Genomic DNA, 23613 nt, shown 5'->3' with positions numbered 1-23613 from the left:
TATAGACACGCTACTTTCCAACCAATATTTTAAACAAGACATGGTAATTTTATGACAACAAACTGTAAAATTATAGAGTGGCAAATCCTGTTTCAAACCGTCATTCGATGAAACCTAATACTTGAGTCTTGGTATAATTTAGATGCGGAGGTTTCTCCCAACACGCTGGACACGCTTGGTTTCTTATGAAATTTATTTTCGTGTGTAAAAAGAACAAAAACGTTGACTGAAAATAACGCTCATGTTATGACGAGAAACAAAAACGAGAAAAACATGACGCGACCGGCAACGAGCACCGCAAGTTACAAAACATCGACATAATCATGCTTGGTGTGCAACGCAGGGAAAACCTGTGGTTTGCCGAACCTTTGAAGGGGTCACGACCAGAGTCAGAAATAATTATTGTTTTATTGCAGAATAGAATATTAATATTCAATGTATTGTATCAAATTACAAGGCAAATTTTAACTCAAAGTTGGATGTATAACGGATTGTAATTTTAGAGCCAGTCTATCCAATACGACTTCATTACGTCACGTGATCACTCCTAAAAAAGAGCCAAAAACCGATCTGTCGATCAAGAGGTAGCGGTTCACACACGCACGCACACGAACATAAACAAACAATGACAATGAACTCATCACAGTAGAAAAGAGAGTGGAAATCGAAAGGTTATTGGACACCAGTGGCGTTTGACGGATTGGTTGCTTCGATCACCGGAGGTCGCTCGCCAGAAACAGTGGATTGCAAACTTGTGTGTCGCCCGTGAGTGCTTACTCGCAGTAGTGACTCAGTCTCGGCGGCCGACGGCGTCCTTGGTCGGCTTGGTACTCGAGTCCTCTTTTGCCAGACACTAGGGTTAGGCAGCCCTCGAGTCCGTCCGCCCATTAGACTATTTCGCTCATCGCCCGTATCAGAATCGCTTGACGACGAAAACGTCCGCGCTGAGCCATTTTCCGCCTGCTCCCCTGCCTCGTATTGCCGCCGACGTTTCCGTCTGCGTTTGGGATGTGGGTGGCGAGGTCGACGTGGCTCGCTTTGTGCACGGGAACTGCGAGTAGCAATGCACTGCGTGCTGCTGAAAGGTGGAGGTTTTGCCGCGTGACTCTCCACCTGAAGTCTGTGCATGTGGGATGTGGAAAGTGCTCGCAGAGGGGGACGGGGCAGTGAGTCACGACCACAGATGATGCTGTCACATGCGTCTGTGCGAGAACTGCTTTGTCGCTGGTAGCAGTTGACCGCTGAGTGGACGGGGAAGTCGTCAGCGCGCATGCGCGGATTGCTATGGTACAGTGAAGGATGGAACTGGGGCCGACAGGCGGAAGACTGTGGCAGGATATCAGGAGGATCGATGTATCTGCCGCCCATATCTGTCATCGAAAAGAAATGATAGTGCTATACACTGTGGTAACCAAAAACTCGAACCATCTTATACAAGCCCAATAAAGACCATGTCTAACAAAATATTTGCTTTTGCGTTATACCTTGACGTGGTAGGTTGCTGCAGACGGGAGGAAGTCTATTGGGTCGATCCAATGAGTCGTGAGACGACGAATCACCAGGATGACAGTCTGTCAAATCTATGAATAACATGAAAAACTGAAAATAGCATTCAATCATGCTTGTGAAATTTTGCAAAATTAATTTCGTACCAGTCTGAGTGCTGGGAGCGCCTTCCGGGTTTTTCCGTGTGTAACAAAGGACGATCAGCCAAACTAATGAAGTAACAATGACGCAAGCAAACACGGAAATTATAATAATTCCGTTGGGGCCCATAATGTCCCAACCGTCGTCGAGGCCTGAAATTCAAAATATATCGTTTGAGTTATAAGTTTACCAACAAGCTGATATATATTTCATATATTTACTTTATGTATATTTCAAGCATTTTTTCGTTAAATGACTGAACTCAGAAGTTTTAGTCCGGTTAAAACTCGTTCGCTGTGTCGTTTGTCATGCAGACATAATATGATTTTACTTACGTTTGACCAGTTTGAGTTCTGTCTCACTTTTCATCGTGCCCAGATAGTTGCTCACAGCGCACTCGTAGTGGCCCTTGTCAGATTCTACAGCTCCAGAAATCACCAGGAGTTGGTTGTCACCAGCGAAGAAATGACGTTCAGTTATGTTTAATATTCCACCATCCTTGTACCATGTAATGTCAGGTTGCGGATAACCGTGCGCAGTGCATTGAAACACCACGTGTGAGTTGTACGTGGCCTGAGTTTCTTTTTTCATGGGTTCGATCACTGGGGCATCTGTAGTAAATACAATTGCGGATGTGACAAATGGTTCAATGGTATAAACGTCAATTTGTTTATAGTGACAAAGCGTCAAATGCTGTTACGGTGCATGGACATTGCATAAGGTTTTTACCTGACATGTTTAAATTAACGATTATATTGTCAGGGCTACTTTTAAGTTAGGATATCTCCCAATAAAGAAACAGTAAACGATAATCGGCATGGTGAACATCCGTTGTGTTTTATGTAGTGTTTTTTGCGACATGCCAAACCAACAAACTGACGTCCAGTGAAGTGAACTTACACAGCACAGTGAGGGTGGCGGATGCCGTGCGCTTGCCAACGTCGCTTGTGGCGATGCAAGTGTATTCGCCGGCGTCGCTCGGCTTGACCTTGGTGATGTGCAAAGGAACGCGGCTTGCATCGTTTGCGGGACTTTGTCGCTTCTTTTCCCGTGCTTTTTCGCCGTCTGCGGCGAGACCTCCGCCCCGCGCTCGGGAATGCAGGAGTTCCGAGACCCGAGCGTCGCTGCTTGAGGATTTAACGTTCCTCAGTCCACCCTTGTTGTCAATGTCATCGTCTTCTTCCCCGTCTTCGTATTCAGACCCTTGAGCTTCGTTCTCGTCGTGCTCGAGCCGATACTCGACTGCAGCCGGAAAATCCATGCCACCATCCTACAGAAGTTCATTAAATTTTGCAAGTTTTTGCAATAACTAGTCTAACTTTGCAACCTGACATAAATGTATTCACACAGTTCTATTTCCCATCGGCGAAAGTTATGATAGATAATTAATCATTGTTTTGGTGTAGAAACACCTGTGTAGAACAATACCCCCCAAACTTAATTTTGCTTGACCAAAGTTGCAAAAAAACACAGTTTAGTTTAATATTGTGGAAGTATTAAATATAAAAGTCACATTGGAACAGAGTTCCATGCAATCTTGGCTCACACTTAGCACCCGGATCATAAAAGGTGTTGGTACTTTGCCAGTAGTTGACCTCACGTCAGGCCCAGGACAGACAAGGTCAAGTGTGGGAACGAGCACCTAATCTCAGCCCCTTACCGACACAATACAGGTGATTAATCAACCCTACCAGCAGTGGAAAGTCTCAACCTACCTTTTCCCATGCGATTTCGGGGAGTGGATGACCGACGGCTCGACAGTTGAATATCACCTCGGAGCCTTCCTTGATCACTTGGTGTTCTGGTTTTCGTGTAATGTGAGGCAGCGCGTAGACTTCCAGTCGAGCAGGGGTCGAAGTTGCGTGCCCAAACCCGTTGCTTATCACACAACTGCGAGAAAAAGTGAGATTGTCATGATCGGTTACTGGAAAACCAAGTATTACAGGCACATGCGAGCGGGTAATACAAAGCAATGTAGAACAATTAAATAATGCCATGGCTGTAGTAAAGGTTGAAGCTCAGCTCGTTAAAAACCTCAAAATGTTACATGTTCAGAATTTCGGGAAACAAGTTTCAATTACCAAAAACGCCGAGTCATTCAATATTCTTAAATACAATGTTTATAGTTTTCCATTTCATTTACGTGAGCGGGAAGTACAAATGTCGTACTACAGTAATTAAGGTTCTTGCCAGCGACGATGCACTAATTACGGCAAGGAATGACGCACTTAGATTGAATATAGCGACTGAGGAAACCAACAGATTTACGTACAAATCGAATTCAAATCCACTGATATAGTAAAAATAATTGCATTTTCCTTCGCAGCCAAATATTTTTGCCCTATGTATATTTGGCAAGAATCCTTGGATTTTTGCTTGAAAAGACAGTGGAAAATTTACCTGTAAACTCTTTCGTCCTCGTATCCAACTTTATGCAGAAGCAGAACACTTGTGAAAAAGATGTGTCCTCCCTCACGACGCTGTTGGTTGCGGATCCGCACTGATTTCGAAGATTTTATCACTTCATTTGGACTTGTAGGCTGAAAACAAAAGTGAACAAATAATTGAAACAAACATATTTACCTAAACACGTTAAAAAAACAAAAAAACAGACGGAAAAGGCAGTAATTTAAAAATTTAACTGTAATCCTAATTGTGTTGAAGGTTGTTTAAACCAGTGGTCGGCAACCGCCGGACCGCGGCCCGGTACCGGTCCGCGAGGAGTTCGTTACCGGTCCGTATAATTTTTCAGGGTAGATGCTATAAAACATTTTGCCTATGTATTCCGGGGATGATAAACTAATTTAAACGTTTTTATTGCTAAATATTTGTAGTTTTTTGAAGACCGGTCCGCGATAAAATTTCACTTTCAAAAACGGTCCGCAGTGCAAAAAAGGTTGCCGACCCCTGGTTTAAACTACACAGCCCGTTTGAACCGAAGCCGCTTACATTTTTAACTGAACACCTTTTTTACTTTATTGAAATAACGTTTTTGCCGACAAACACACAGTGATGTAAGTAATGACCCTTAAGTGGATACCACATGTATAATTTAGCAAATCACCCACACGTGGGCGCTGCAGTCAATGCTGAGAAGGTCCAACCCCCAGCAATCTACCACACAAAACAACTAAAAGCGCAGCTGGACAAAACCATAGCCAGTCATATCAACTTTTTTCAGTTAAACGCAGATATCACGGTCCTTACATCATCCGATGACCCTTTCCTCCACACGACCGACATATCAACAGTGGACATGTCAGCCTCCGAGTGACCACCGGTCAGTGTAGCGATCGCACTGCACTCCAACGTCACGTTTTCATCCTTGTGTGCCGATTGTTCGGTGGGTTGTCTCTCCAACGCCGGGATCGGATGCTCGCCTGCCAGTTAGAAGACCGTATTACATTAACGAAGTTCAACCAATTTGCGGAAAGTTACTATATTTTATTTTTTAACAAGACATATCAAAATGCATGATTAGATGTGATAAGGATTGGGATGATCGCAATTGTGTCACGTGACTTACCGCATTCAAACAGACTTGCATTGACTTTCATAACACTTTGACCCTTGAGTGAGGGAGGGTGAAAACAAATTGTTTCACCATTAAATGTTCCGTTCCCGTCTTCGTGCAGCCAATTAGCGAACCAAGACAGCTGACAGTCGCACAAAAACGAAGCACTACAAATAGTACAACTCGTTAACAAACATTCATTTTGAGAAAAAAAAATTCTGTCAGAACAAAAACCCACCTGTCCATTTTCAACGAACTGAGATTGGTGACGTCGACAAATGTGTTGTTCTGTACGGAAGTGACGTTGTTCCTACGTAGATCAAGGGTGTGGATATTCTCTGCACCCCGTAAAACATCAGCGGAGAGAGATCGAATTTTGTTGTCGTTTAAATTGAGGACCTGCAAGGCTGAGAGTCCGTGGAAGGCTCCGTCAATGTCTTCAACACTGCTGGATATGCGGTTCCGTGCCAAAATTCTAAACAAATTTACTTGTTAGAAAACTTCGTGAATTTACAAAGCGCCTTAAAGATAGCGAATACATATGCAGTGCAAAGCGTTTGAACCGTTATTTTTGATAAAGTTCTGCTGTATTAAGCTTCACAGCTTCATTTTTAGAGTGAAGCCACCATACGATTTATTTTTGTAACATTTTAACTGAAGTATATTGTATGTAAAATTGACCTTTTGTAATGTAGAAAAGGATAAGTCAAAACAGTACTGTTTTCCCTACAAAACGGGACACAGTGGACTACAAAATCTTTCTGAAACTTACAAAGTTTTGAGTTTTTCAAGTCCTGCAAACGCGTTATTTTCCATGACTTCTATGACGTTGTTGCTGAGGTCAAGTTTTTCCAGCTTGCGAAGTTGACGAAACAAACCGTTGGAAATCAGGGAGAGCTTGTTTGAACTCAAGTTTCTGAAGAATAAGATGATAATAAATATTTTGTTCCATACCACAAACGTTCTTAAAAGTGTTGTTGAACAGAAACAACTTTTTCCAGTTGAACTGATATCGGTGGGTTTAAATCCTAGAATATGTTTTAGTTTTCCTAGAATATTTACTTTTCGCACAGCACACCAAATTTTATGAGCGAAGTTTATGTTTCAAAGCACTAATAAAATAGATGCAAAAACAGCAAAAACACGGTACAAGCTCTCGTCACTGGTTTATGGTTTTGAAAAAAATTAAAAAAAAAAAAAATTTCCACACTCTAATTTTTGAGACTTTGTGCTAAAATACTTTGGTTAAAAAGAACGCTGTTTTGTAAAATTGTTTCTTTGTTGGCACATTGAATTTACAAATGTCAGTGGTCCAGTGGCTTTGTTTGGACCAAAAGTTATATTTAGCAAATTCCTCGCGTGCAGCCGTATAAAGTCAATTGAAGTCATGATCACTAAGTTTGGAGCAAGCAGTAAGCGTATTTTACTGGTAATTGTTACGGCCACATACCAAACATAAGTTCGTAAATTGTTTGCAAAATATCATAGTTTTCCAACTTACAATTGTTTGATCTCTTTGCTGAACTTCCAGCTGTCCTGGACAATTTCGCTTACGTTGTTATTGTGTAACGACCTGCGAAAAAGAATTAGTTTTAAAAACCCTTTTCAAACTTCTTTTAGCTTCATGCAAGCAATTTGATGTTTATGTTGTTTGTATGCTTTCCATTGATTTGTCAACGTAATGAAATACATGATATTTGGCGAAGTATGTTAAAAAGTATTGTTGGAAGTTGATGCATTAATGAAGTGAAATTTGAGCTTCTGGTACATGTACATTTGGGCGTTACACCTCATTCATAGAAATGATAGTTGTAGTCCAACATAAATCACAAATGTTTACCCTAACAACCTGGATTGGGTTTTACTAAACAGGCAATTACACTCATGATCATAAATAATGCGGTGATTCTTGCTTTACGCATCAATTGCGGCGCGTAAGCAGAAACAATAAACACAACACATTATCCACCGAACTATATCGTTTAACTTTGCTGTTAGGGTTTAATTAGCATGGCATGTTTGACAAGCTTTTTACCGCAATCCTTGACCCCGATTGTGGATTAGAGGATTGCGACTGCTCCGAGACAAACGCGGCTGCTTTGAGGGGGCACGTGGTGCGTGGCAGGCGCGCAAATCACGCCTGGCAATCGCAATTTGATGGAGATACGGATGACGGAAAAAAGGTATGCAGCGCGAGCACAGGTGCGCCTGGCTCGTATGTCAAGTTCGCGTAAATATCAAGAGAGGCCGAGCACAACGCTAATTTGATTGATGAAGGCCCGGGATAGGAATTTCAAGGCTAAACTCCGGCTCGGGTTGCGTAATTTGTTAACTAGCGTCAAGCTGAATCCAAGTGATAGTTCATGTCGGAGGGAATATTTCCGTTTGGCAGTGTTCCGTGCCTTTTCTTAGAGTGCTGAGCTTTTAATCGAATAGTAACAACCACAAAATCTGTTGTGTGAAAGCAAAACAGAACTGTATAGTGGCGTTACGGGGGGTGAGTTTTGCCCGCATTGGTAAAAATCCACCAACCATGATGATGGCGATCGGTACGGGTTGCACGATATATATGATATACAAAAGTTACAATGGAAACAAAACACGGCTTTTTCAATGTTGGCCTTTTCGCGTTACAAGCTGTTGCATGAAAGTCTTAGCACTAAAAACTGTAAGTAGCCACGTCACGCCCTATCGAAATTTGATGTCTTGATTTTTGGACGCGCTAATGGCATGTCGTAGGAACGCTATTGGTGCTAACATACGACGCCTCTTGACTGCCGTTCGAGCGTTATTTTTGAGGAGTAAGTTAATCAATAGGCGTAGAAGGTGTCTGTAAGCCTGTAACAACACTGAGTTTCGCGACAGGAAACGATTTTCAGCTGGCCGCGGCGACAACTTGGCAGAGCGGACAAAAACAACAGAACATCGGGCGAAAATCCTGCCCGTGGTCAAAACAGCGAAACTTAACAAGGGATTTCCACAAGTTGCAAGTGCGCTGCATCAACAAGGCTCTACAGATAAGATCGGCGGCCAACTTCTTCAGCTTTGATTGGCAGACGGTGATCGCGCGTTTTTAATAAGCGTTCAATGATAAACCGCCCCGGTAATAAAGCACCTGTTTGGCCCCAACAAAGCTTTTTTGATTGCGCACCAGTGGAAAGGTAACAAAAAGCACGCGCCTGAGGGTTAATAAAAGGAAAAGGCAATGTGCGTTCCGTCATAACAGATCTCATATTCCCCAAGCACAAAGCGCGTGAAAATTAAACTGTCCGTCCGTGTTGACACGCACTGACGCGTCACGGGCGTTTTTAATAACGATCCTACTCTATAGGCTGCGGTGGAATTGACACAAGATAACCCCGGGGAGATGAAATCATTCAAGTCTTCAATACAACAAAGTTTGATTGTGAAAGAATCACCTTTCGACCAATCACAGCGTGGCTTCTAGTTGCCAGTATTAGAAAATCGCGATTTTTTAGGATGAGTTATGTCAAAGTTTGAACTAACACACCGCCACCTATATCTTTTGTCAGTCAATAAAGCAACATAAAAAGAGGAAATGGGGTTACAAATTTTTATTTAGGTTTTTCTAACGCATTAAATATCTGGAATCAAAAAGTCAAATATCTCTAAAAAATCTGCTGAAAATCTGGCTCCAATGAGCATGACGTAAACTTGACTGTACACATGTCAGTCCTAAGTTAGGACTAGGACTCTGGTTAGGACTCCTAACCTACACTATGGAAGTTTGCGCTGTTCATGTTATTGCGCCACAATAATTTCCCTTCCTGGTATGGCCAAGGAAATGGTCTCGGCAAAATATGTATTTGCGACAATGTATTGGTAATAGGCGGTTTTGAAATTGCATGTAGTTTGTGATGCGAGATGTGGAGACTGCACAAACAACTTAGGGTTTATTTTTTTGCCTGCAAATTATGTACACAGGCAGGTGCAGGCAGACAATTTGGGCACGATGATTTCTGGGCCACGAGCACCCGAAGCCACTCGATAACTTCAATCCGATAACGTTCCGCCCTAAATGCTAGTGTGATAGGGTGTGGGGTGCGCTAACCTAACAATATCGTCCAAAACGGGCAAGGGATAACTGCACTTTCTAAGTATAGACAATACTGACGTGCAATTTGCGTACTGGAAATATCTATCCTGTCCGTTATGCAATCGCATAATAAGAGTTAAGAAAACGAGTGTTAAAAGGGGAAGTTGGACAGAATGAGAGCATTTAGTTATTTTATATGAGCCAATATTACCCCTTGTGCGAGGTTAAGTCACAACAATGGTCAGGACTACATGTAGGAAACTGATTAAGCAATCTATACATTTTACTCTATACTTGGTTTAAATAATCTTTGACATTCTTACTGCTTACCACATACGGAATTAGCATCAATAGGTCGTTAAATACCATAGACAAACAAAGGATGTAAACGCATTAGCGATTCACAAGGAAAACAAACGACATCATTTGGCACCAAGAGCGACGAGCTGGAACCGCGAAACGTAATTAAGTGACGATGAGCCAGTTTTTCACCACGATTGCCAGACAATACAACGCGAACAGCAGCTGTCGATTAATTAAGTTACGTCTAATAACAGAGGCGAGAAGGCGATGTTATTTCGAGCGACAAACGAAAGCTGTATGGAACGTTGGTGGGTGACAAGTCGCGTTGAATGATAACAAATACACAAAATTAGCCGTCAATGTCTCAAGCAAGTCGTGACAACATCATACATAACGACAAAGCTTAAAACACTTAACTTGCAATAAGTTCCACTGCTTTTTTTTTCAAAGTGATCCAAAAATGCATTTATTCAGATTGGATGTCCCTGTCGCGACAACTTTAACAACCCCGCATATAGACAGTTACATAAAGCGCTATAATGGCACCCCGGTTTCGACAGTTTGTTCGTTCCGTGTGCAGAGGTATAAAGCTTCCCATCGAAAATTTAAACCGTATTTTACGCTCAGCGAAGCTTTTGTGGGCGGAGACAACACAAGACACTGTAGACTGAATGAGGAAGGTCAAATGCAAAGGATCCAGTCAAGCGAGCAGTTGATTTTTTTTCTTTTCTTCAAGCAGCAAACAAAAAACGTCTCGGCGCAAGGTAACCTACACGAAGTAGCACCTGTTCCGCCGAGGTTAACAGTAAACAAAATCTCGGCATCCTCGCTTCGACTTGTCTACCGAATCTGGAGCCTTAAGCGACTTTTGACGTGCTGTCGTTAAGCCTTCCTGATTAAGTACTTCTTGTTGTTTGATTATGTATTAAAAAATCGCACGTGTTATATGTCTGTTCTGCAGTAAATATTTTTATGTAAAAGTTTTTTTTAGAAATATTATTCGTCCATGCCAAAATCGTGTCTCATTTAATCATAACGCCATTGATGCGCATAAAACACACTGAGATTATCGTGTGCAAAATAGGATACCCCAACTTTAATCTAATTACCACATATTCCTGACCTTTTTGTGCTTTAAACGTTTACCACCAATCAAATTTACCACTTGCGAGATTAAGATCATTTTTAGGCAGCTCTAATTGTATTTCCACATGAAACACATCTCGTTGATATAAATTGATCCAATTGGCAGTAACTAGACGCGGGCGACCGAGTTTTAATTTGAGCAAGCACCTGACAGGACATAGACTCATTATTAAGCAAACTCGAGTCAGTTTCGCGGATTTTGTGATGACGCTAATGTTTGAGTTGGCCCACACAAATCAAAGGGCCGCAAGAAAACCAGTCACGCTTCCACGAAGGACATTACCCAGGCAGGTGGGTGGATTCTCTGGTAAAGCAGACATACCCAGCAAATGTATTAGGCCGAGTTAGAGGAATGTCGCGCACCTGTGACGCGTCACTCCAAGTCCGGTCACGATTTGGAATTAATAACAGCGCGTGGAAATGATTATGTTTCCACAGGCGGAAGCGTCGAGGAGTTAAGCCGCGTTGGGAATTTTTAGAAACGTTAAGAGGCGATTGTTGTTCTTTGGATCAATACGAAAAATACCCCAATCCAATCAGTAATTTTGCTTGAAACCGTTTATGTGTACGTTTGGCTGCGTCAATAACCAGCAACACTGGTATCGACTTTAGCTAAACTGTATTGTTATGTTTTGATTAGTGTCGGAGAGAATTTGATAAATCCTAACAAAAAAGCCATAAATCGATGTCGAAGCCATCGGAAACAATCAACGAGATTGGTCGGTGAATCTGAGTGATTACTCTACGATTAAAAAACATTACAGAAATCACTTACAGGGAGTGAAGCTTCTCAAGGTCGAAGAGCCACATGCTGACGCTGCTCACCAGGTTGTGATCCAAATTTCTGCAACAATAAAGTAGAGTGTGTGTAAGTTACAGTGTTTACCAATAAACTGGCGACAATTAACAAAAGACGATGTTACACATGGTAAGAACGTCCACGAATCAAAAAGTTGTCGATGACGTAACTATAGACGTCACGGTTCCTACAAGATAAATAAAAGGCGCTTTAACGTGACATAATTTTTTTTTGTAAGCAATGTTATGACATCCCAGGTAATACAGAAACAATCAATCTAGAACAAATGTAGCCACTAATAGCGATGTTCTATGTGTGACAAGTCTATAGCAAACAAAGGCAAACCGTTTATGGGCGATTGGGGGCCACCTGTACCAAAATCAACGGAGGCGTGTAATTACATACAGAGGAACGGCATGACAGGGTCGCTAAAACACCAGCAACATCAGGACACCTGTTTGCGCTGTGGGGACCAGGTAATAACAAGCTCGGTTCTCTGTGTCGCTTCATTGGAAAATACTCCCGCAGTGGCGCGTTGTGGGGATTTTAGCAGAGCGGTGGACGGTACATGCAGTGTTTACAAATATGGGCTTTGCACAACTCAAGATTGCGGCTCGGGTAAATAACAAACGCTGCTTTGCGACTAAGTTTTAGTTATTTGTTACTGATTCAAATTAGCTTTGTCGACAGGATGCGGATTTGTTTTGGGAAACACTTGTGTGCGGTTTCAAATCGTTTCACCAAAGGGGTACAGGTAAAAAAATTTAAAAGTAACCAAAAAATTGACCAACTCATAAGCGTGTTTAATCCCTAAATTCCCCTTTCCACGACCAAAAAACAATTAGGTTTAAAATATTACACACATACAACATTTAGCTTAAAAACGAAACGGCTTCCTGGAAACATTTCCGCCAACGGCTGCAAAAAGCATGTTTGGTTTACCGCTGTATGGAAACCCTAATTATGCTGTCAATGCATTCAACGCGCTTAAACGCCTTTTTACACAATTCACCAAACACACAATGGTCGCGCGGTCAAATAATTGCTAAAGCACATTTTCGAGAACGAGAAAATTCGAAATGGCAAGCCGCGAGCGTTGCACATCGCACTAAGACACACCTCCACTGCCACTAATCACCATGCTCAGCACGTAATTGCTGCTGATGACACGCCTGGTATCCTTGGCAACCAAATTGTGGGTTTGAAATGTTCAGCATTGAAACGATAACAAGGTTTACGCAACAAGTGCGGCGAATGCAAAACATCTGTGGGTTTTTGTTGAGATTAAACTTTTATTTCGGTGCTTGAAGCAAAAGTAATCTAGTATGTGGGCTTTAGACTGTCTAGTACGGTTTTGACAAAGTGAATATTAACAGGCATGAACTAATTCAAGGTAAAACTTTCGTGTATGGTTTCTATAGTTAGTATCGTTTTCGCTGGCAAAATTTGATTTACTAAAGTGCATACAACTCTGTAGGAGTGTAGGTAACCACCTATTGTTGTACATGTGCAGAACTGGCCATTGCGAAATAGACCATGCTAGGTTATACACAGAGATTCAAAAGAGCAGCAAAGCTTTTGGCACCAACATTTCTAGTCCTCCATATACTTACAAAACTTAGAATTACCAACCCTTAGCCATATAAATCAGGTTGAACGGTGCCAATTAGCTAAAAGCAACTTGGAGCCGCTCTGGCGGTACGGGACAAGGCCGAAAACTCGATTTCCATTTGTATTGTTATCCACGCAGGCGGGTGGCCAAACTTACAATCTCTCCAGTGCCTTGAGACTGTAGAAGGATCCATCTTTGAGCGTGGTAATGCTGTTGTAGTTGAGCAGAAGAGTGTTGAGCCGGCACATCCCGTTGAATGTCAGGCCATCAACTTGTGCAATGTGGTTTCGACTCAGATCTCTGGGGACAATAAAGAGAGATGTTGACTCGATGTTCGCATAATTGAAGTGCGAGCTGCGACTACATAACCAACGTCTGGAGGCTTTGGAAACAGCACATTTCCTCTTTGGTGACCTAAACTTGTTGGTTTTGGCGACTTTAGCTGCTTTGTATATTTTTACTTTTTAACATCGCCTAAATAAAACAGATATTTTATTAAATATTTAACACGATGACATAATTCTTAACCAAACTACACCACTTTCGTGATAGACATACAACCCAGGTACATCAAACCTTGCTAAAACTTTGCAGTCCTAGACAACGTTGTTATGATACAATTACTGTTTGAGGAGCACAGTTCATGCTTGGTTTCGTATTTTAACCAAAGTCGACATTAACTTACAGGTAGCGCAGGTTGCTGAGAAATCCGATGCACGATTCGCGAATGGATGACGAGGAGAGTCCACGCAAAAGCCGAATCCGGTTTCTGCTCAGAGATAGAGTCTCGAGGGTGTGGTTGAGTCCATTGAACGCACATGGCTCGACAACTTTGATCTTGTTCCGGTGTAAATACCTGGTTTTCAAGGGCGTTTAATGAGTTTGGTCAAAAAGTAACTCGTTTGCTTTACGAGAAGTACAATATTATCATCAAAAATTATTTAAAACCTAAACAATTTGTTTGCAACTTTAGTGTTATAATCCGATGAAAGAAAAACTTACAATTCAGTTAGATTCTTCTGGTTAATAAAGGTATTGTTGCGCAGATGCCGAAGTCGGTTGAAGCTAAGGTCAAGCAAGTGCAGAGAAGTCCAGCTCTGTAAACCCTTTCCGATGTCGTTTATAGAATTGTGTGACCTAAAAACACAAGCAAGGGGTCAACACGGCGTTTACCACCAGGATTGTTTACTGCAACAAGTTTCAATAGTTGCTTATTTTACACTCGTTGTCGCACACTTATATACATACGAATGTTTAAAAAGTTCTCTTCGGGTGGTTAAATCTGAAATAGTTTTTTTTATCGGTATCTGTCGTCATCTTTCCAACTGATAGGTTAGTTAGTGCTAATACTGTATGTTCCCATTGTCGGTGCGTCACGACTTCGTGTTAGTGTTCAGCGCAAGTTTGGGTCGAAAACTTAAGCGTAGAAAGATGAGCATGAAAGTTCAGTCTTTTGTGGCGAATCGTGCACCGAAATTGCATTGAGTAAGAGCGCCGAAAATCGACTTTTGGTGCGACAATGGAAGTCGATTTCAGTGGTAACCCGCAGCGATGACAACCAACTTGGCGAAAGTTTCATTTCAAACTCAGGTCTCCTTTCAATGCCAAGATTTACGCAGGTGGTAGCGACGCCTTTATACATTGGAGTGTGACGTCACAATGGTTGGGAAACAACGGATTCGGTAGAAGCAACACGGTGGAGTGAAGTGCGTTGTTCGAAAGTGGTAGTTTGTCAAAAAACCGCGATGACCACGCAAAATGAGCCAATACGGAGAAACGCAATTCGTTTTTTTAAACCTGCTCGTTTGATTCGAAGACAAGTACCCATGTTGATTGTTTACTGCCCATATTATCCTCAAAACAAGTCTATTTTTAGTAACAACGCATCCTGTACGTTTCCAAGGTTTTCCGGTTACAATGCGCCGTAACACGACGGCTAGCCACTCGGCGAGTCTCCAGCAGCTACTCAAACCAGCTAACAGTCAACGCACTACTTTCGTAACGAGTTTACGGCGATCGCTCACCCTAACCAGACTCGAGTTCCCATGGCGGCTCCCAGGTTATGATGCGCGAACGGGGAAACGATGACGGCAACGAAAGCTGGCGGAGTGCGATTGAGCACCACTTATAGCCGCCTCTGAGTGTGGAGAGTAGGGACAGGTGCTTCACGCGCAAAACGGAAAAAGTTTTTGGTGGAAATAAATCACCGATGATAAAATGTAAAAAAATGTGTAGTTTCTAGTCGTATTTAACCTGTTTTCGTGTGCCTTTACTGGAAGACAATAAACTGTGAGATTGTGGCAAAGGGAATTAGAAAATGTGACCCCCACTTGCATCGTTAACCATTTACTGCAGGACATACAATCACATGGGAGGTTGGGTTAACAAAATGCTTAACATAGTTCCATGTTTCTTGGTGGATTTAACATAAAAGCATATTTTACCAACGGTTTTAAACTTTTGGCGCATAAAGCAGTTAACAGCGGTCGATCATTCAAAACCAATGGCAACATTAAAACGCATTCAAGCGATGGTAATTTGAAAAGCCCAAGATGAAAATTCACAATGGAAACAAGCGTTCCATTGAAGATTTTCGTCCGATTTACCGGTAGCGGCTTTTAAGAGGCTCCTGGCCCGATGCGGGACACCAACCACAGGGGTCCGTCGGAAACTAAGATAAAAAGTTGCCTATCCATAAGAACAGAGCCCAAATGCTTACATTTAGGTCGGCAAATGGACAAAGAGCCACCGTTTTTCGGCAATTAAATATTATTAACGCAGTGAGAGAATGCCCCGGGACACATGAAAACGCGAAAACATGGCTTCAGATCATTTGGAACACTTGAAAAGCGACCAATTAGTCGTAACGTTGGGAACTGGCTGATAATTTTCGAACAGCTACTGCACGGCATGGCGGAAACAATCATCACAGACCGGGCATGGAAGAGTAATTTTCATGAATATTAAGATCGCTATATTACTGCGGTGTACATCAAAGGATCGGCACATCAAGAAAGCCACATATGGCTATTACAGAGCCAAAGGGACTGGACATAAATTTATTACGACTTACACGATACTAAGTCAAAGCGCATTGATTCCTGCTGCAAGCGAGGGCAAACAGCTTTCCGTTTTAATCGCCTCATTATGGCCGTAACCGGGTTGTTGACATTGTCGTAATCCGCGTCGAATCAGGGAGCAGGGATTAAACAGAAAAGGTGAACGTTGTAAATGACGTACGCACGGAAACATAACAATCACCATTAGCCTCGTTTAAACTACATTAAAACCCAACAGCCCTCCATTGAAGCCCCAACTAGAAGCATACACAGTAATAGAAAGTTTATACTCACAGCGATAGAGTGTAGATGTTCTGTGCCGTGCCTGAGCTCACTACGGGCAGATCGCTAAGTGAGCAATGGTCGAATCGCCTGCAAAGCGAAAAGCAAACATAAGAACAATTCGCATTGTGGCCGCTTCGGCAAGCATTTGATCTGTTTGAGATGGCCAGTTGGCAGTGTCAATATACGTGCGTCCTCACAGGCAAGTGTTGCTCATGCTCTCAACTGCTTGGACATTTACTCTAAATGACAGCCGCCCTATAGCTGAGACAGCCGCCTTTGTTCCGATATGGCTGGAAAGAAAAGTGATGGAAACCTATAACGGGATGGGCCATGCGCAACATCATTCACACTACAGCATATTAGCCCCAAATAGCACATGACGACATCGGACGATTGGAGAAACTGTTCCATTAGAAAAGTTAAGCAAACATATCAAAAAGGCCACGGTCTACTTACAAATCAATAAACCTGCCATACTTGTGTTGCCTACATTTAAAAGTACAGTTAGCCAAAAAGCTAGTTGAATTTCAGCTTTGCATGATGGTTGAACTACAAAGAGGGTTGATTGTTCGTTACTTAAAACTACATTTTTTCACTCCAAATGTATGGTATAAAACCCTTTTAAATCAACGAAGTGGTCTCGAAATACGAAGCAAAATAAAAACAGCAGGGAAACTTACAGAATCCGTAGCTTGGGTGCGTTTCGTATGCTCAAATTGACCCTGGAGAGACGGTTGTCGCTGAAGATTCTACAGATCAACAAAAAAGAGCGAGGGTTAGTGGTTGAAGCGTGAGAAGCAAGCTCACACAGGCATGAGATGCCGTCGCCATGATAAATGCGGGCAGGTCGAGGGATTGCAATGATGTGAAACAGCTGCGCGTGACGATCAGGCCGCCAGCAAGCAAAGGTGTGCCGCGGAATCGTTTGACACCAAGGCAATGTTGTCGGCCACTGTCGCCCCGGCGTTCGGTTACTGCAAATTAGTTTTATTTCTGCACCTATAAAGCGTTCGCTGCATTTGGCCCTCTCGTCACCAACAGTTTGCCTTACTAATTTTAAACCACACGACCATGTTCAGTTGTTGGTGTTTTGAATGTTCGGCTTACAATTCTATCTAATTAATTTTCTCTGAATATTACCACGACATTTACCAAAAAAGACAGGTGTATGTCTGTTTGGAAAACAACGCACCAACAAACAAGGGCAAATATTTCGGATTGAGGTGCAAAAAGCAAAAATCTGGGTCACATTTGCAAAACGATTTCAGGTGGTCTTTGTGCGCTATTCGGTTGTCGGTCACCTGAAAACGCGATTTTTAAGGAGTCCAACGGTACAGTAGTCGGTAAATGAGGAAGAAATTTAATTGGGAAGTCATAGGGGGAAGCAAAGGGGCGTGAAGCGCTGGTGAAAAAAACACGTACCGCACCTTTGTTCCAGCCGTGGTAAGGGATTAGCTTTCGCCAGTCACCAAAGGCGTGAAAGCATTCAAAACGCGACGCACAATGGCGGCGAGAGCCTGGCAAACTGGCCTTTTCAGCACGCAAGTCACGTGACAAGCGACAAGAATCGGCGCAGGTGTTCCAAATTTTATCGCCTTATTTCCAAGCCGGTCCGAACCTTTACAGGCAAAAGTCGTTTACTCTTATGTGTGTAGAGCGCGTCAAAAAAGCGAATGTTTGGCGCGTCAAAAAAGCGAATGACCGGGTGTCGCATTGACAATTCCGTGCCAGGTAATTTTTAGAAATTGGAAAAGTGAACGTTGTATTGTTCATTGGTGCTATTCTGGAGGTACGTATGTTACTTATTCGCACCTTCTGTGACACACTGTTTATTTCTCGGTAACTGTTCACATTACATGTTAAAAGTATAACGGTAAAAGGCACCAGGACCACATGCAAAATATGCCTCAAATGTGTGTAATGTGATGACCTAATTTATTACATCCCAACGTTTTTCCGTGTCCTTAATCCTACTTCAAATCGAACAAGAAAAACGACAAATCCGATTTTAATTGAAGTTCAACCGTCGCTCACCAACAAAAACATTAGCAGACCCAGTCGCCGCACAAAAAATCAGAAGCATGGGAAGAACAACATCAATTGCTCCGAGGCGCGAAAATTTGGGTTCTGGGAGCCCTCGAAGTGTGAGTATGAGTGGCAATAAGTGGCGCACTCCAAAGCGCCACTCCACAAAACGAGAGAGGCATGAAGGGCCCGGTGTCACGATAACATATTCGAAATCCTCCGGCTGGCGAAAGAAATAATCAAATGGCAGCGATGGGGCTAGAAAATAATCCCCCACTGTCTATACACGCTGATGAGGATTAACACAAAGTGTTTTCAACACGGAGCACTTCTAAAGCGGCCTGTTTATAATTTATCACCTGCATAGGATTTTCGTGGCCTAAGTGGGACAGCATAACAGGGGCGCCGTAACAACAATTTCTAAGTCACACATGACTTCGAATCTAATTTCACGGTGATGGCGTTGCAACAAACATAAACGGACGAATTGTCCCTTAGTAGGAAGGAAACCGTGTCCACCCGACAGCCGCGCGATCGTTAATAAAATCCAGGAGTGGCCTGACGTGATATTACAGCCGTGAGTAAATACTGGTGCTTTTGTTACTGATGCACGATGCACAAAAAGCGACCGTCCCTTCACAACCAATAGGCTAGCGATGCGCCGTCGAATTTTAATGCGATAGATGACTGAGAATAAGCGAGCCTCTACGGACGATGTTGAAATTGGCAACAATGCCACCTGGACCAGCCGATGTTATGACTTCTGGCGAACCATAACGCTGAGCGGGAGCTTCGTAGCCTTAACAAAACAAGATCGAGATTTGGTATTGATCTCCGTCAATGCGAAGCCGCGTACCGACCTTAATTTTAACTCGGCCGGGAAATTGTAAACAGAAGCGCTCAATGTATCTGGATCTTGAATTGTTCTCCAAGTAGTTCATCGAACTACGAGATTAACTTGAGGTCATGTCCGCATAGAAGTCGATATCGTGTTTAAAATCCCATCTATGACCCATGCCCATGTTTCGCTCGCGAAACGTTGGTTTGAGATAACGGTAAAAATGTGAAGCAACTAGTTTGGCTTGGTAGCTGGGTGCCTAAAAAATGCCAACACGCAGCCAAGCACATAACGGCCGTTAAACAGAGATTTTCACCGCAAATTTTACGTTCTTACGGCCGGAGTTTACGACGCGCTCCAGTAGAAGCTGGAACGCAATAAAAACATACGCTCAAAAGGCTGTGCTTGATGTTCCTTAGCAGCACCAATGACTTTTATTATTAAAAATGCTCAATCATGAAATAGCACGTCTTAATCAGAGCACAAAACGACATACGTGCTTCGCAGATCCACTTCCACGCACATGCGCGTGTGTTTTCGTGTTCATCCCTGTGAGTGGGGCTTGTTTGTTCCTGACAGGGCTCCACCTGTCTGCGTTTGTATAAAGTCCTGGACACGTTTTAATGTTTAATCACACGGGCAACGCCACACAGCTTTCCATTAGGCCAAAAAGGCGCTCGGGCTCTTGTCAACTTACTGATGGTACATTCTTACATAACAAGAGCCAAACCGCTTTGGTTGGACATGGGCGCGAGAAAACAAGACGAACGTTTGCTTGCGCTGTGGACAGGCCCGAGGGCTGCGCCAAGCTTGGAACACAGGTGTAAACTGTGCACACATCGGTAATGGTTACACAGCTGCATGGAAGCGAAGTCGATAAAAACCGCCCTTGTTCGATGGACCAGGCAAGAAATTGCCACATTTTACCACGCGCAGCACATACGTGCCACTGGGAATTGGCTTCGTGTAATCGAGTGTTGATAACAGCAGATGACACAAGCACAATGTAATTGAATCACGGCACCTATTAAGGGCACAAATGGCATTTAACTGGGAAAAGACATACGGCGAGGTGTGGGGCGCGACATATTACTTCTTAGTGACGGAGGTATGGCGAAAATACCGCCAACTTTTCGTATACAATTGAAGCATTTCGACATGAAGATGCATTGACAAGATTCGTCATTTGAGAGACCGCGTAACGCCCGGTTGTCACATCATTGCCGAAAGCGACACGCCGGTAATAAGACTTTAAGAAAGATAAATGAGCTTGCTCTTGGGCTTCACGTAGCTCCAACAGCTCAAGCTGGATATAATCAACCTCAGTGTGTTAACGAAATCAGTATTTTTCGCGATTGTGACGTTACCGACGTCAAACTCACTACTTGTACAGTTACTAGCAGAACCGGGTTCAAGCTTTCGCCAACTGCGCCGACGGCAAGGTGCAAGATTTGGCGATTTCACGGTGTGGAGGCTACAGTGGTCGCTGGCCAACTGAAGGCCTCGGACAAATCAATCATCACTTTCAAGATACTGGGGTGTGCCATTATGCCAATTTCCAGTGAAGCGAACAGTTGATCTCACCACAGCCGGGTGCTGTCCACTTTTAGTTTAGTCACTACCACATCAAGACACAGAAAGCTCCTGAAAACCTGGAGTGACGCGTTTCGCTAAGGATGCTAATTGGCTTCGTATCACGCTGGGCTTGGTCAATGGACACACACAGAGCGGGCGCCCGGTGGGACTAATGATTCATGGGCACTTTTCCGCGCATAATCAAAAAAAGATTGAGGCGCATTTTTCACGCACTGGGAAGGAGATTAAATCAAATGAAGCTTGGCGCAGCAGGTGTCTGCCGTCAGAGCAGACAAATTGCGATGGTCCGACTGCTTTTTCGCCTTTCGGTTGGCCCATCCGACAGTTTTTTGAAGTAGGTCACCAATGTGGTTTCGCCTCTGCACCCGCGTTAACTGAACTAAGTGTGATAGCGGGCAAAGGCGGTCAACGCGCCAGAACCTGTTTACACGTACGCGCAATTTGTTCCTAACTAGGTGTCAAAAAATTCAGCGGCGACAATTTCACGCGCTGGACAAAGTATCAAGTCGCAGCCTCGCAGTCTGAATTTGGCGAGCGCCAGCCCATGTCAGGCTCGAGACAAAGGTTTGGGGTCGGATCGAATGCACGGGCCTATGAAAGATACTCGAAAAGGCGCAACGGAGCGTAAAAGCGCCTGGCCAGGTATTGTCATTAAGGTTTGAAGCCGGGGGCTCATGAGACGTGAGAACCAAGCACTCAGGCCACTATCATCTAAAACACCACCTTCACAAGTCGGAAATAGTTGCGTGGCAATGCGAGTTGGTGTTGAACCGTGGGTAAGACTCAAGTACTCCTGGAAGTTTACAAGCGGTTCCATACGGTTAAATCAGGACTCAACTACCCTTTATGTTAACGCCGCTTGTGTAGATTAAAATACAGTTAAAAACGAATAGTTTGTTTTACCTTTTGCTCCAAGAAAAAATAAATTACTTTTTGACAACGCCAGTGTTGGGAAAAGTTATATATGTGTACTAATCGCAATCTATTTAACACAACACACCTTGATATTGCAAGAATATAGTGCAGAAAACTTCAACTGCAAAGTTTGTACGATAACATCTTAAAAGATATATAACAGCACCAAATATTTTTAAAAAGTTACCCTAACAAATTAAAAAGACAAATAAAACTTACAGTTCTTGAAGATGGGGAAGGTTGTTGAAGAGTTGCCCCTTTACTTCATTTTCAGTTAATTTGTTGTTACGAAATGTTCTGCAAGCAAATAGATGTGTTTTTTTATTTACATTTACAATTTTTACCACAGAAATAAATCAAAAACACATTAGTAAAATAAGATTACATTACAAATACCCAAATTACATCACACATCTGTTGCCTATATTACACACATAATTCCCTAAACAAACCATTTGGACAGATTTATTACTTCCTGTATTGCTATGCCATAATTTGCTTTGCCCACGATCATTTCTCATGTGGGAAATGGAAATAGATGCTATCAAAATACTTACAAAATAGAAACCCAGCTGGGAATTGGATGGGGAATTTGCTTTAGACTTCTGTTGCTGCAGTTTACCAATTTTTTCGAGTATACACAAGTACATTGGCTTGGACAATCTGGGGGTTGCTGTGCACACGCAGTACATATAATCCATGACGATAAAAATAAAATTATCAAAAATATATCAACAAAACGATAGTTTCTTTTTGCTTCATTCCTGGATTTCCTTCTATCAAGTGGCAAGTTCGATAGCCAAAACCATTTTCTTGGAAAATACATGGACTTCATTTTGACCACATTGTCTTATTCTGAAGTCAAAGAACAATTCCAGGGTTGATTTGCAAACCAGTAAATCCTTCCGCTTGCAAGCAAAGTAGACCTGATACCAATTCCTTCAAAGTCAGCCTTACTTATAATCCGGCCATTCTAAAATAAATCCAACAAATTAAAAGCAAACAGTAACTCAAATTTTGAAAGGCTATAATTTTGAAAATTAATTTATGTTCAACACAATAAATGCAAAACATGACAATGGTTTCATGTTTTTGTAGTTTTTAATATAGCAATGTTATGTAGTTAAATCACAATAACTGCAAAACGAGTGTAGAAGTTCGAGTGCATGTAAACATTACCAATGCATAACAAAACAGTTCCATCACATCACACATACAAATTTGGAATTGTTTTTTGACTTCTGCTTATTCTAGTTCAATAAAACAAACGCAAGTTTTTCCAAACACGTGAGCTTACATTAAATATCTTAAATTCCTTTTCAAACCACTATTTTAAGTTGGCCAAGTTCCACTGAAATTTGAGTAAGAGCTACCCTGTTATGAGATATTAGGTTCAACTAACACGATCGTGTGGTACATTCTAAAACATAAAACTTCAGTCCTGTTTAATTTGCAAGTTCAACAACTGAAAATAAAGAACAAACGTTGCAAAAACTTTGCTTTCACTCACACACGTTATTCACTTCACAGTCGGCAACAAATGCCCCCGCCTGAGTTTGCAGTCCGGCCATCACTAGCACTCCAGCAGTTCGTTGTTTTTCGCAAGGCATAATCGCTGGGTAAGTCACGTGACAAGCGCTAGCGTTTACCGACTATTTTTATACGATGTCTATTATGATGTAACAACCAAACGTAAAAACAAGCCCTGCTCAACTTTTTGTACGGAATAAGATCAGATCAAAATAATTTAAGGGCTTCCATACTAGCATACAGCTGTTTAGAGTTGCACAATAAACACTGATTTACCATTTGCAGAA

At 42.5% G+C, this 23613-nt stretch overlaps 1 protein-coding gene across 2 annotated transcripts; it reads right to left on the bottom strand.

Moving 5' to 3' along the window:
- Positions 1-175: 175 nt before the first annotated feature.
- Positions 176-23451, bottom strand: LOC145230526 (leucine-rich repeats and immunoglobulin-like domains protein 1). 2 transcript variants are annotated; one of them, XM_080095969.1, is made up of 21 exons: positions 23320-23451; positions 22354-22769; positions 22016-22093; positions 17103-17171; positions 16432-16509; positions 14081-14215; positions 13764-13934; positions 13235-13378; positions 11443-11511; positions 6663-6734; positions 5934-6077; positions 5400-5636; positions 5174-5328; positions 4855-5027; positions 4048-4187; positions 3363-3537; positions 2548-2917; positions 1983-2258; positions 1653-1799; positions 1485-1580; positions 176-1370 (listed from the first exon to the last, which is right to left on the bottom strand). In XM_080095969.1, exons 2-21 carry the CDS (start codon positions 22629-22631, stop codon positions 673-675), a joined length of 3705 nt encoding a protein of 1234 aa, XP_079952095.1. In that variant the 5' UTR covers positions 22632-22769; positions 23320-23451; the 3' UTR covers positions 176-672. The 2 variants fall into 2 exon arrangements, with proteins under 2 accessions (XP_079952095.1, XP_079952096.1); XM_080095970.1 differs by having other exon boundaries at positions 23307-23420.
- Between the last annotated feature and the right edge of the window lie 162 nt (positions 23452-23613).

This window comes from Phallusia mammillata, chromosome 5 (assembly GCF_965637545.1).
Source record: "Phallusia mammillata chromosome 5, kaPhaMamm4.hap1.1, whole genome shotgun sequence".
NCBI lineage: Eukaryota > Metazoa > Chordata > Ascidiacea > Phlebobranchia > Ascidiidae > Phallusia > Phallusia mammillata.
This window is presented reverse-complemented; position numbering and strand designations above follow the sequence as displayed.

What these genes read in the sequence shown, in the direction of transcription:
- LOC145230526 (XM_080095969.1), bottom strand. Translation starts at nt 22,631, where the DNA reads ATGAAGTCCATGTATTTTCCAAGAAAATGGTTTTGGCTATCGAACTTG. An exon ending in AACATCTACACTCTATCGCT is followed by an intron (nt 14,216 to 16,431) that starts GTGAGTATAAAC and finishes TTGTGTTTTTAG; the next exon opens with GTCACACAATTCTATAAACG. An exon ending in AGAACTCAAACTGGTCAAAC is followed by an intron (nt 1,800 to 1,982) that starts GTAAGTAAAATC and finishes TTTGAATTTCAG; the next exon opens with GCCTCGACGACGGTTGGGAC.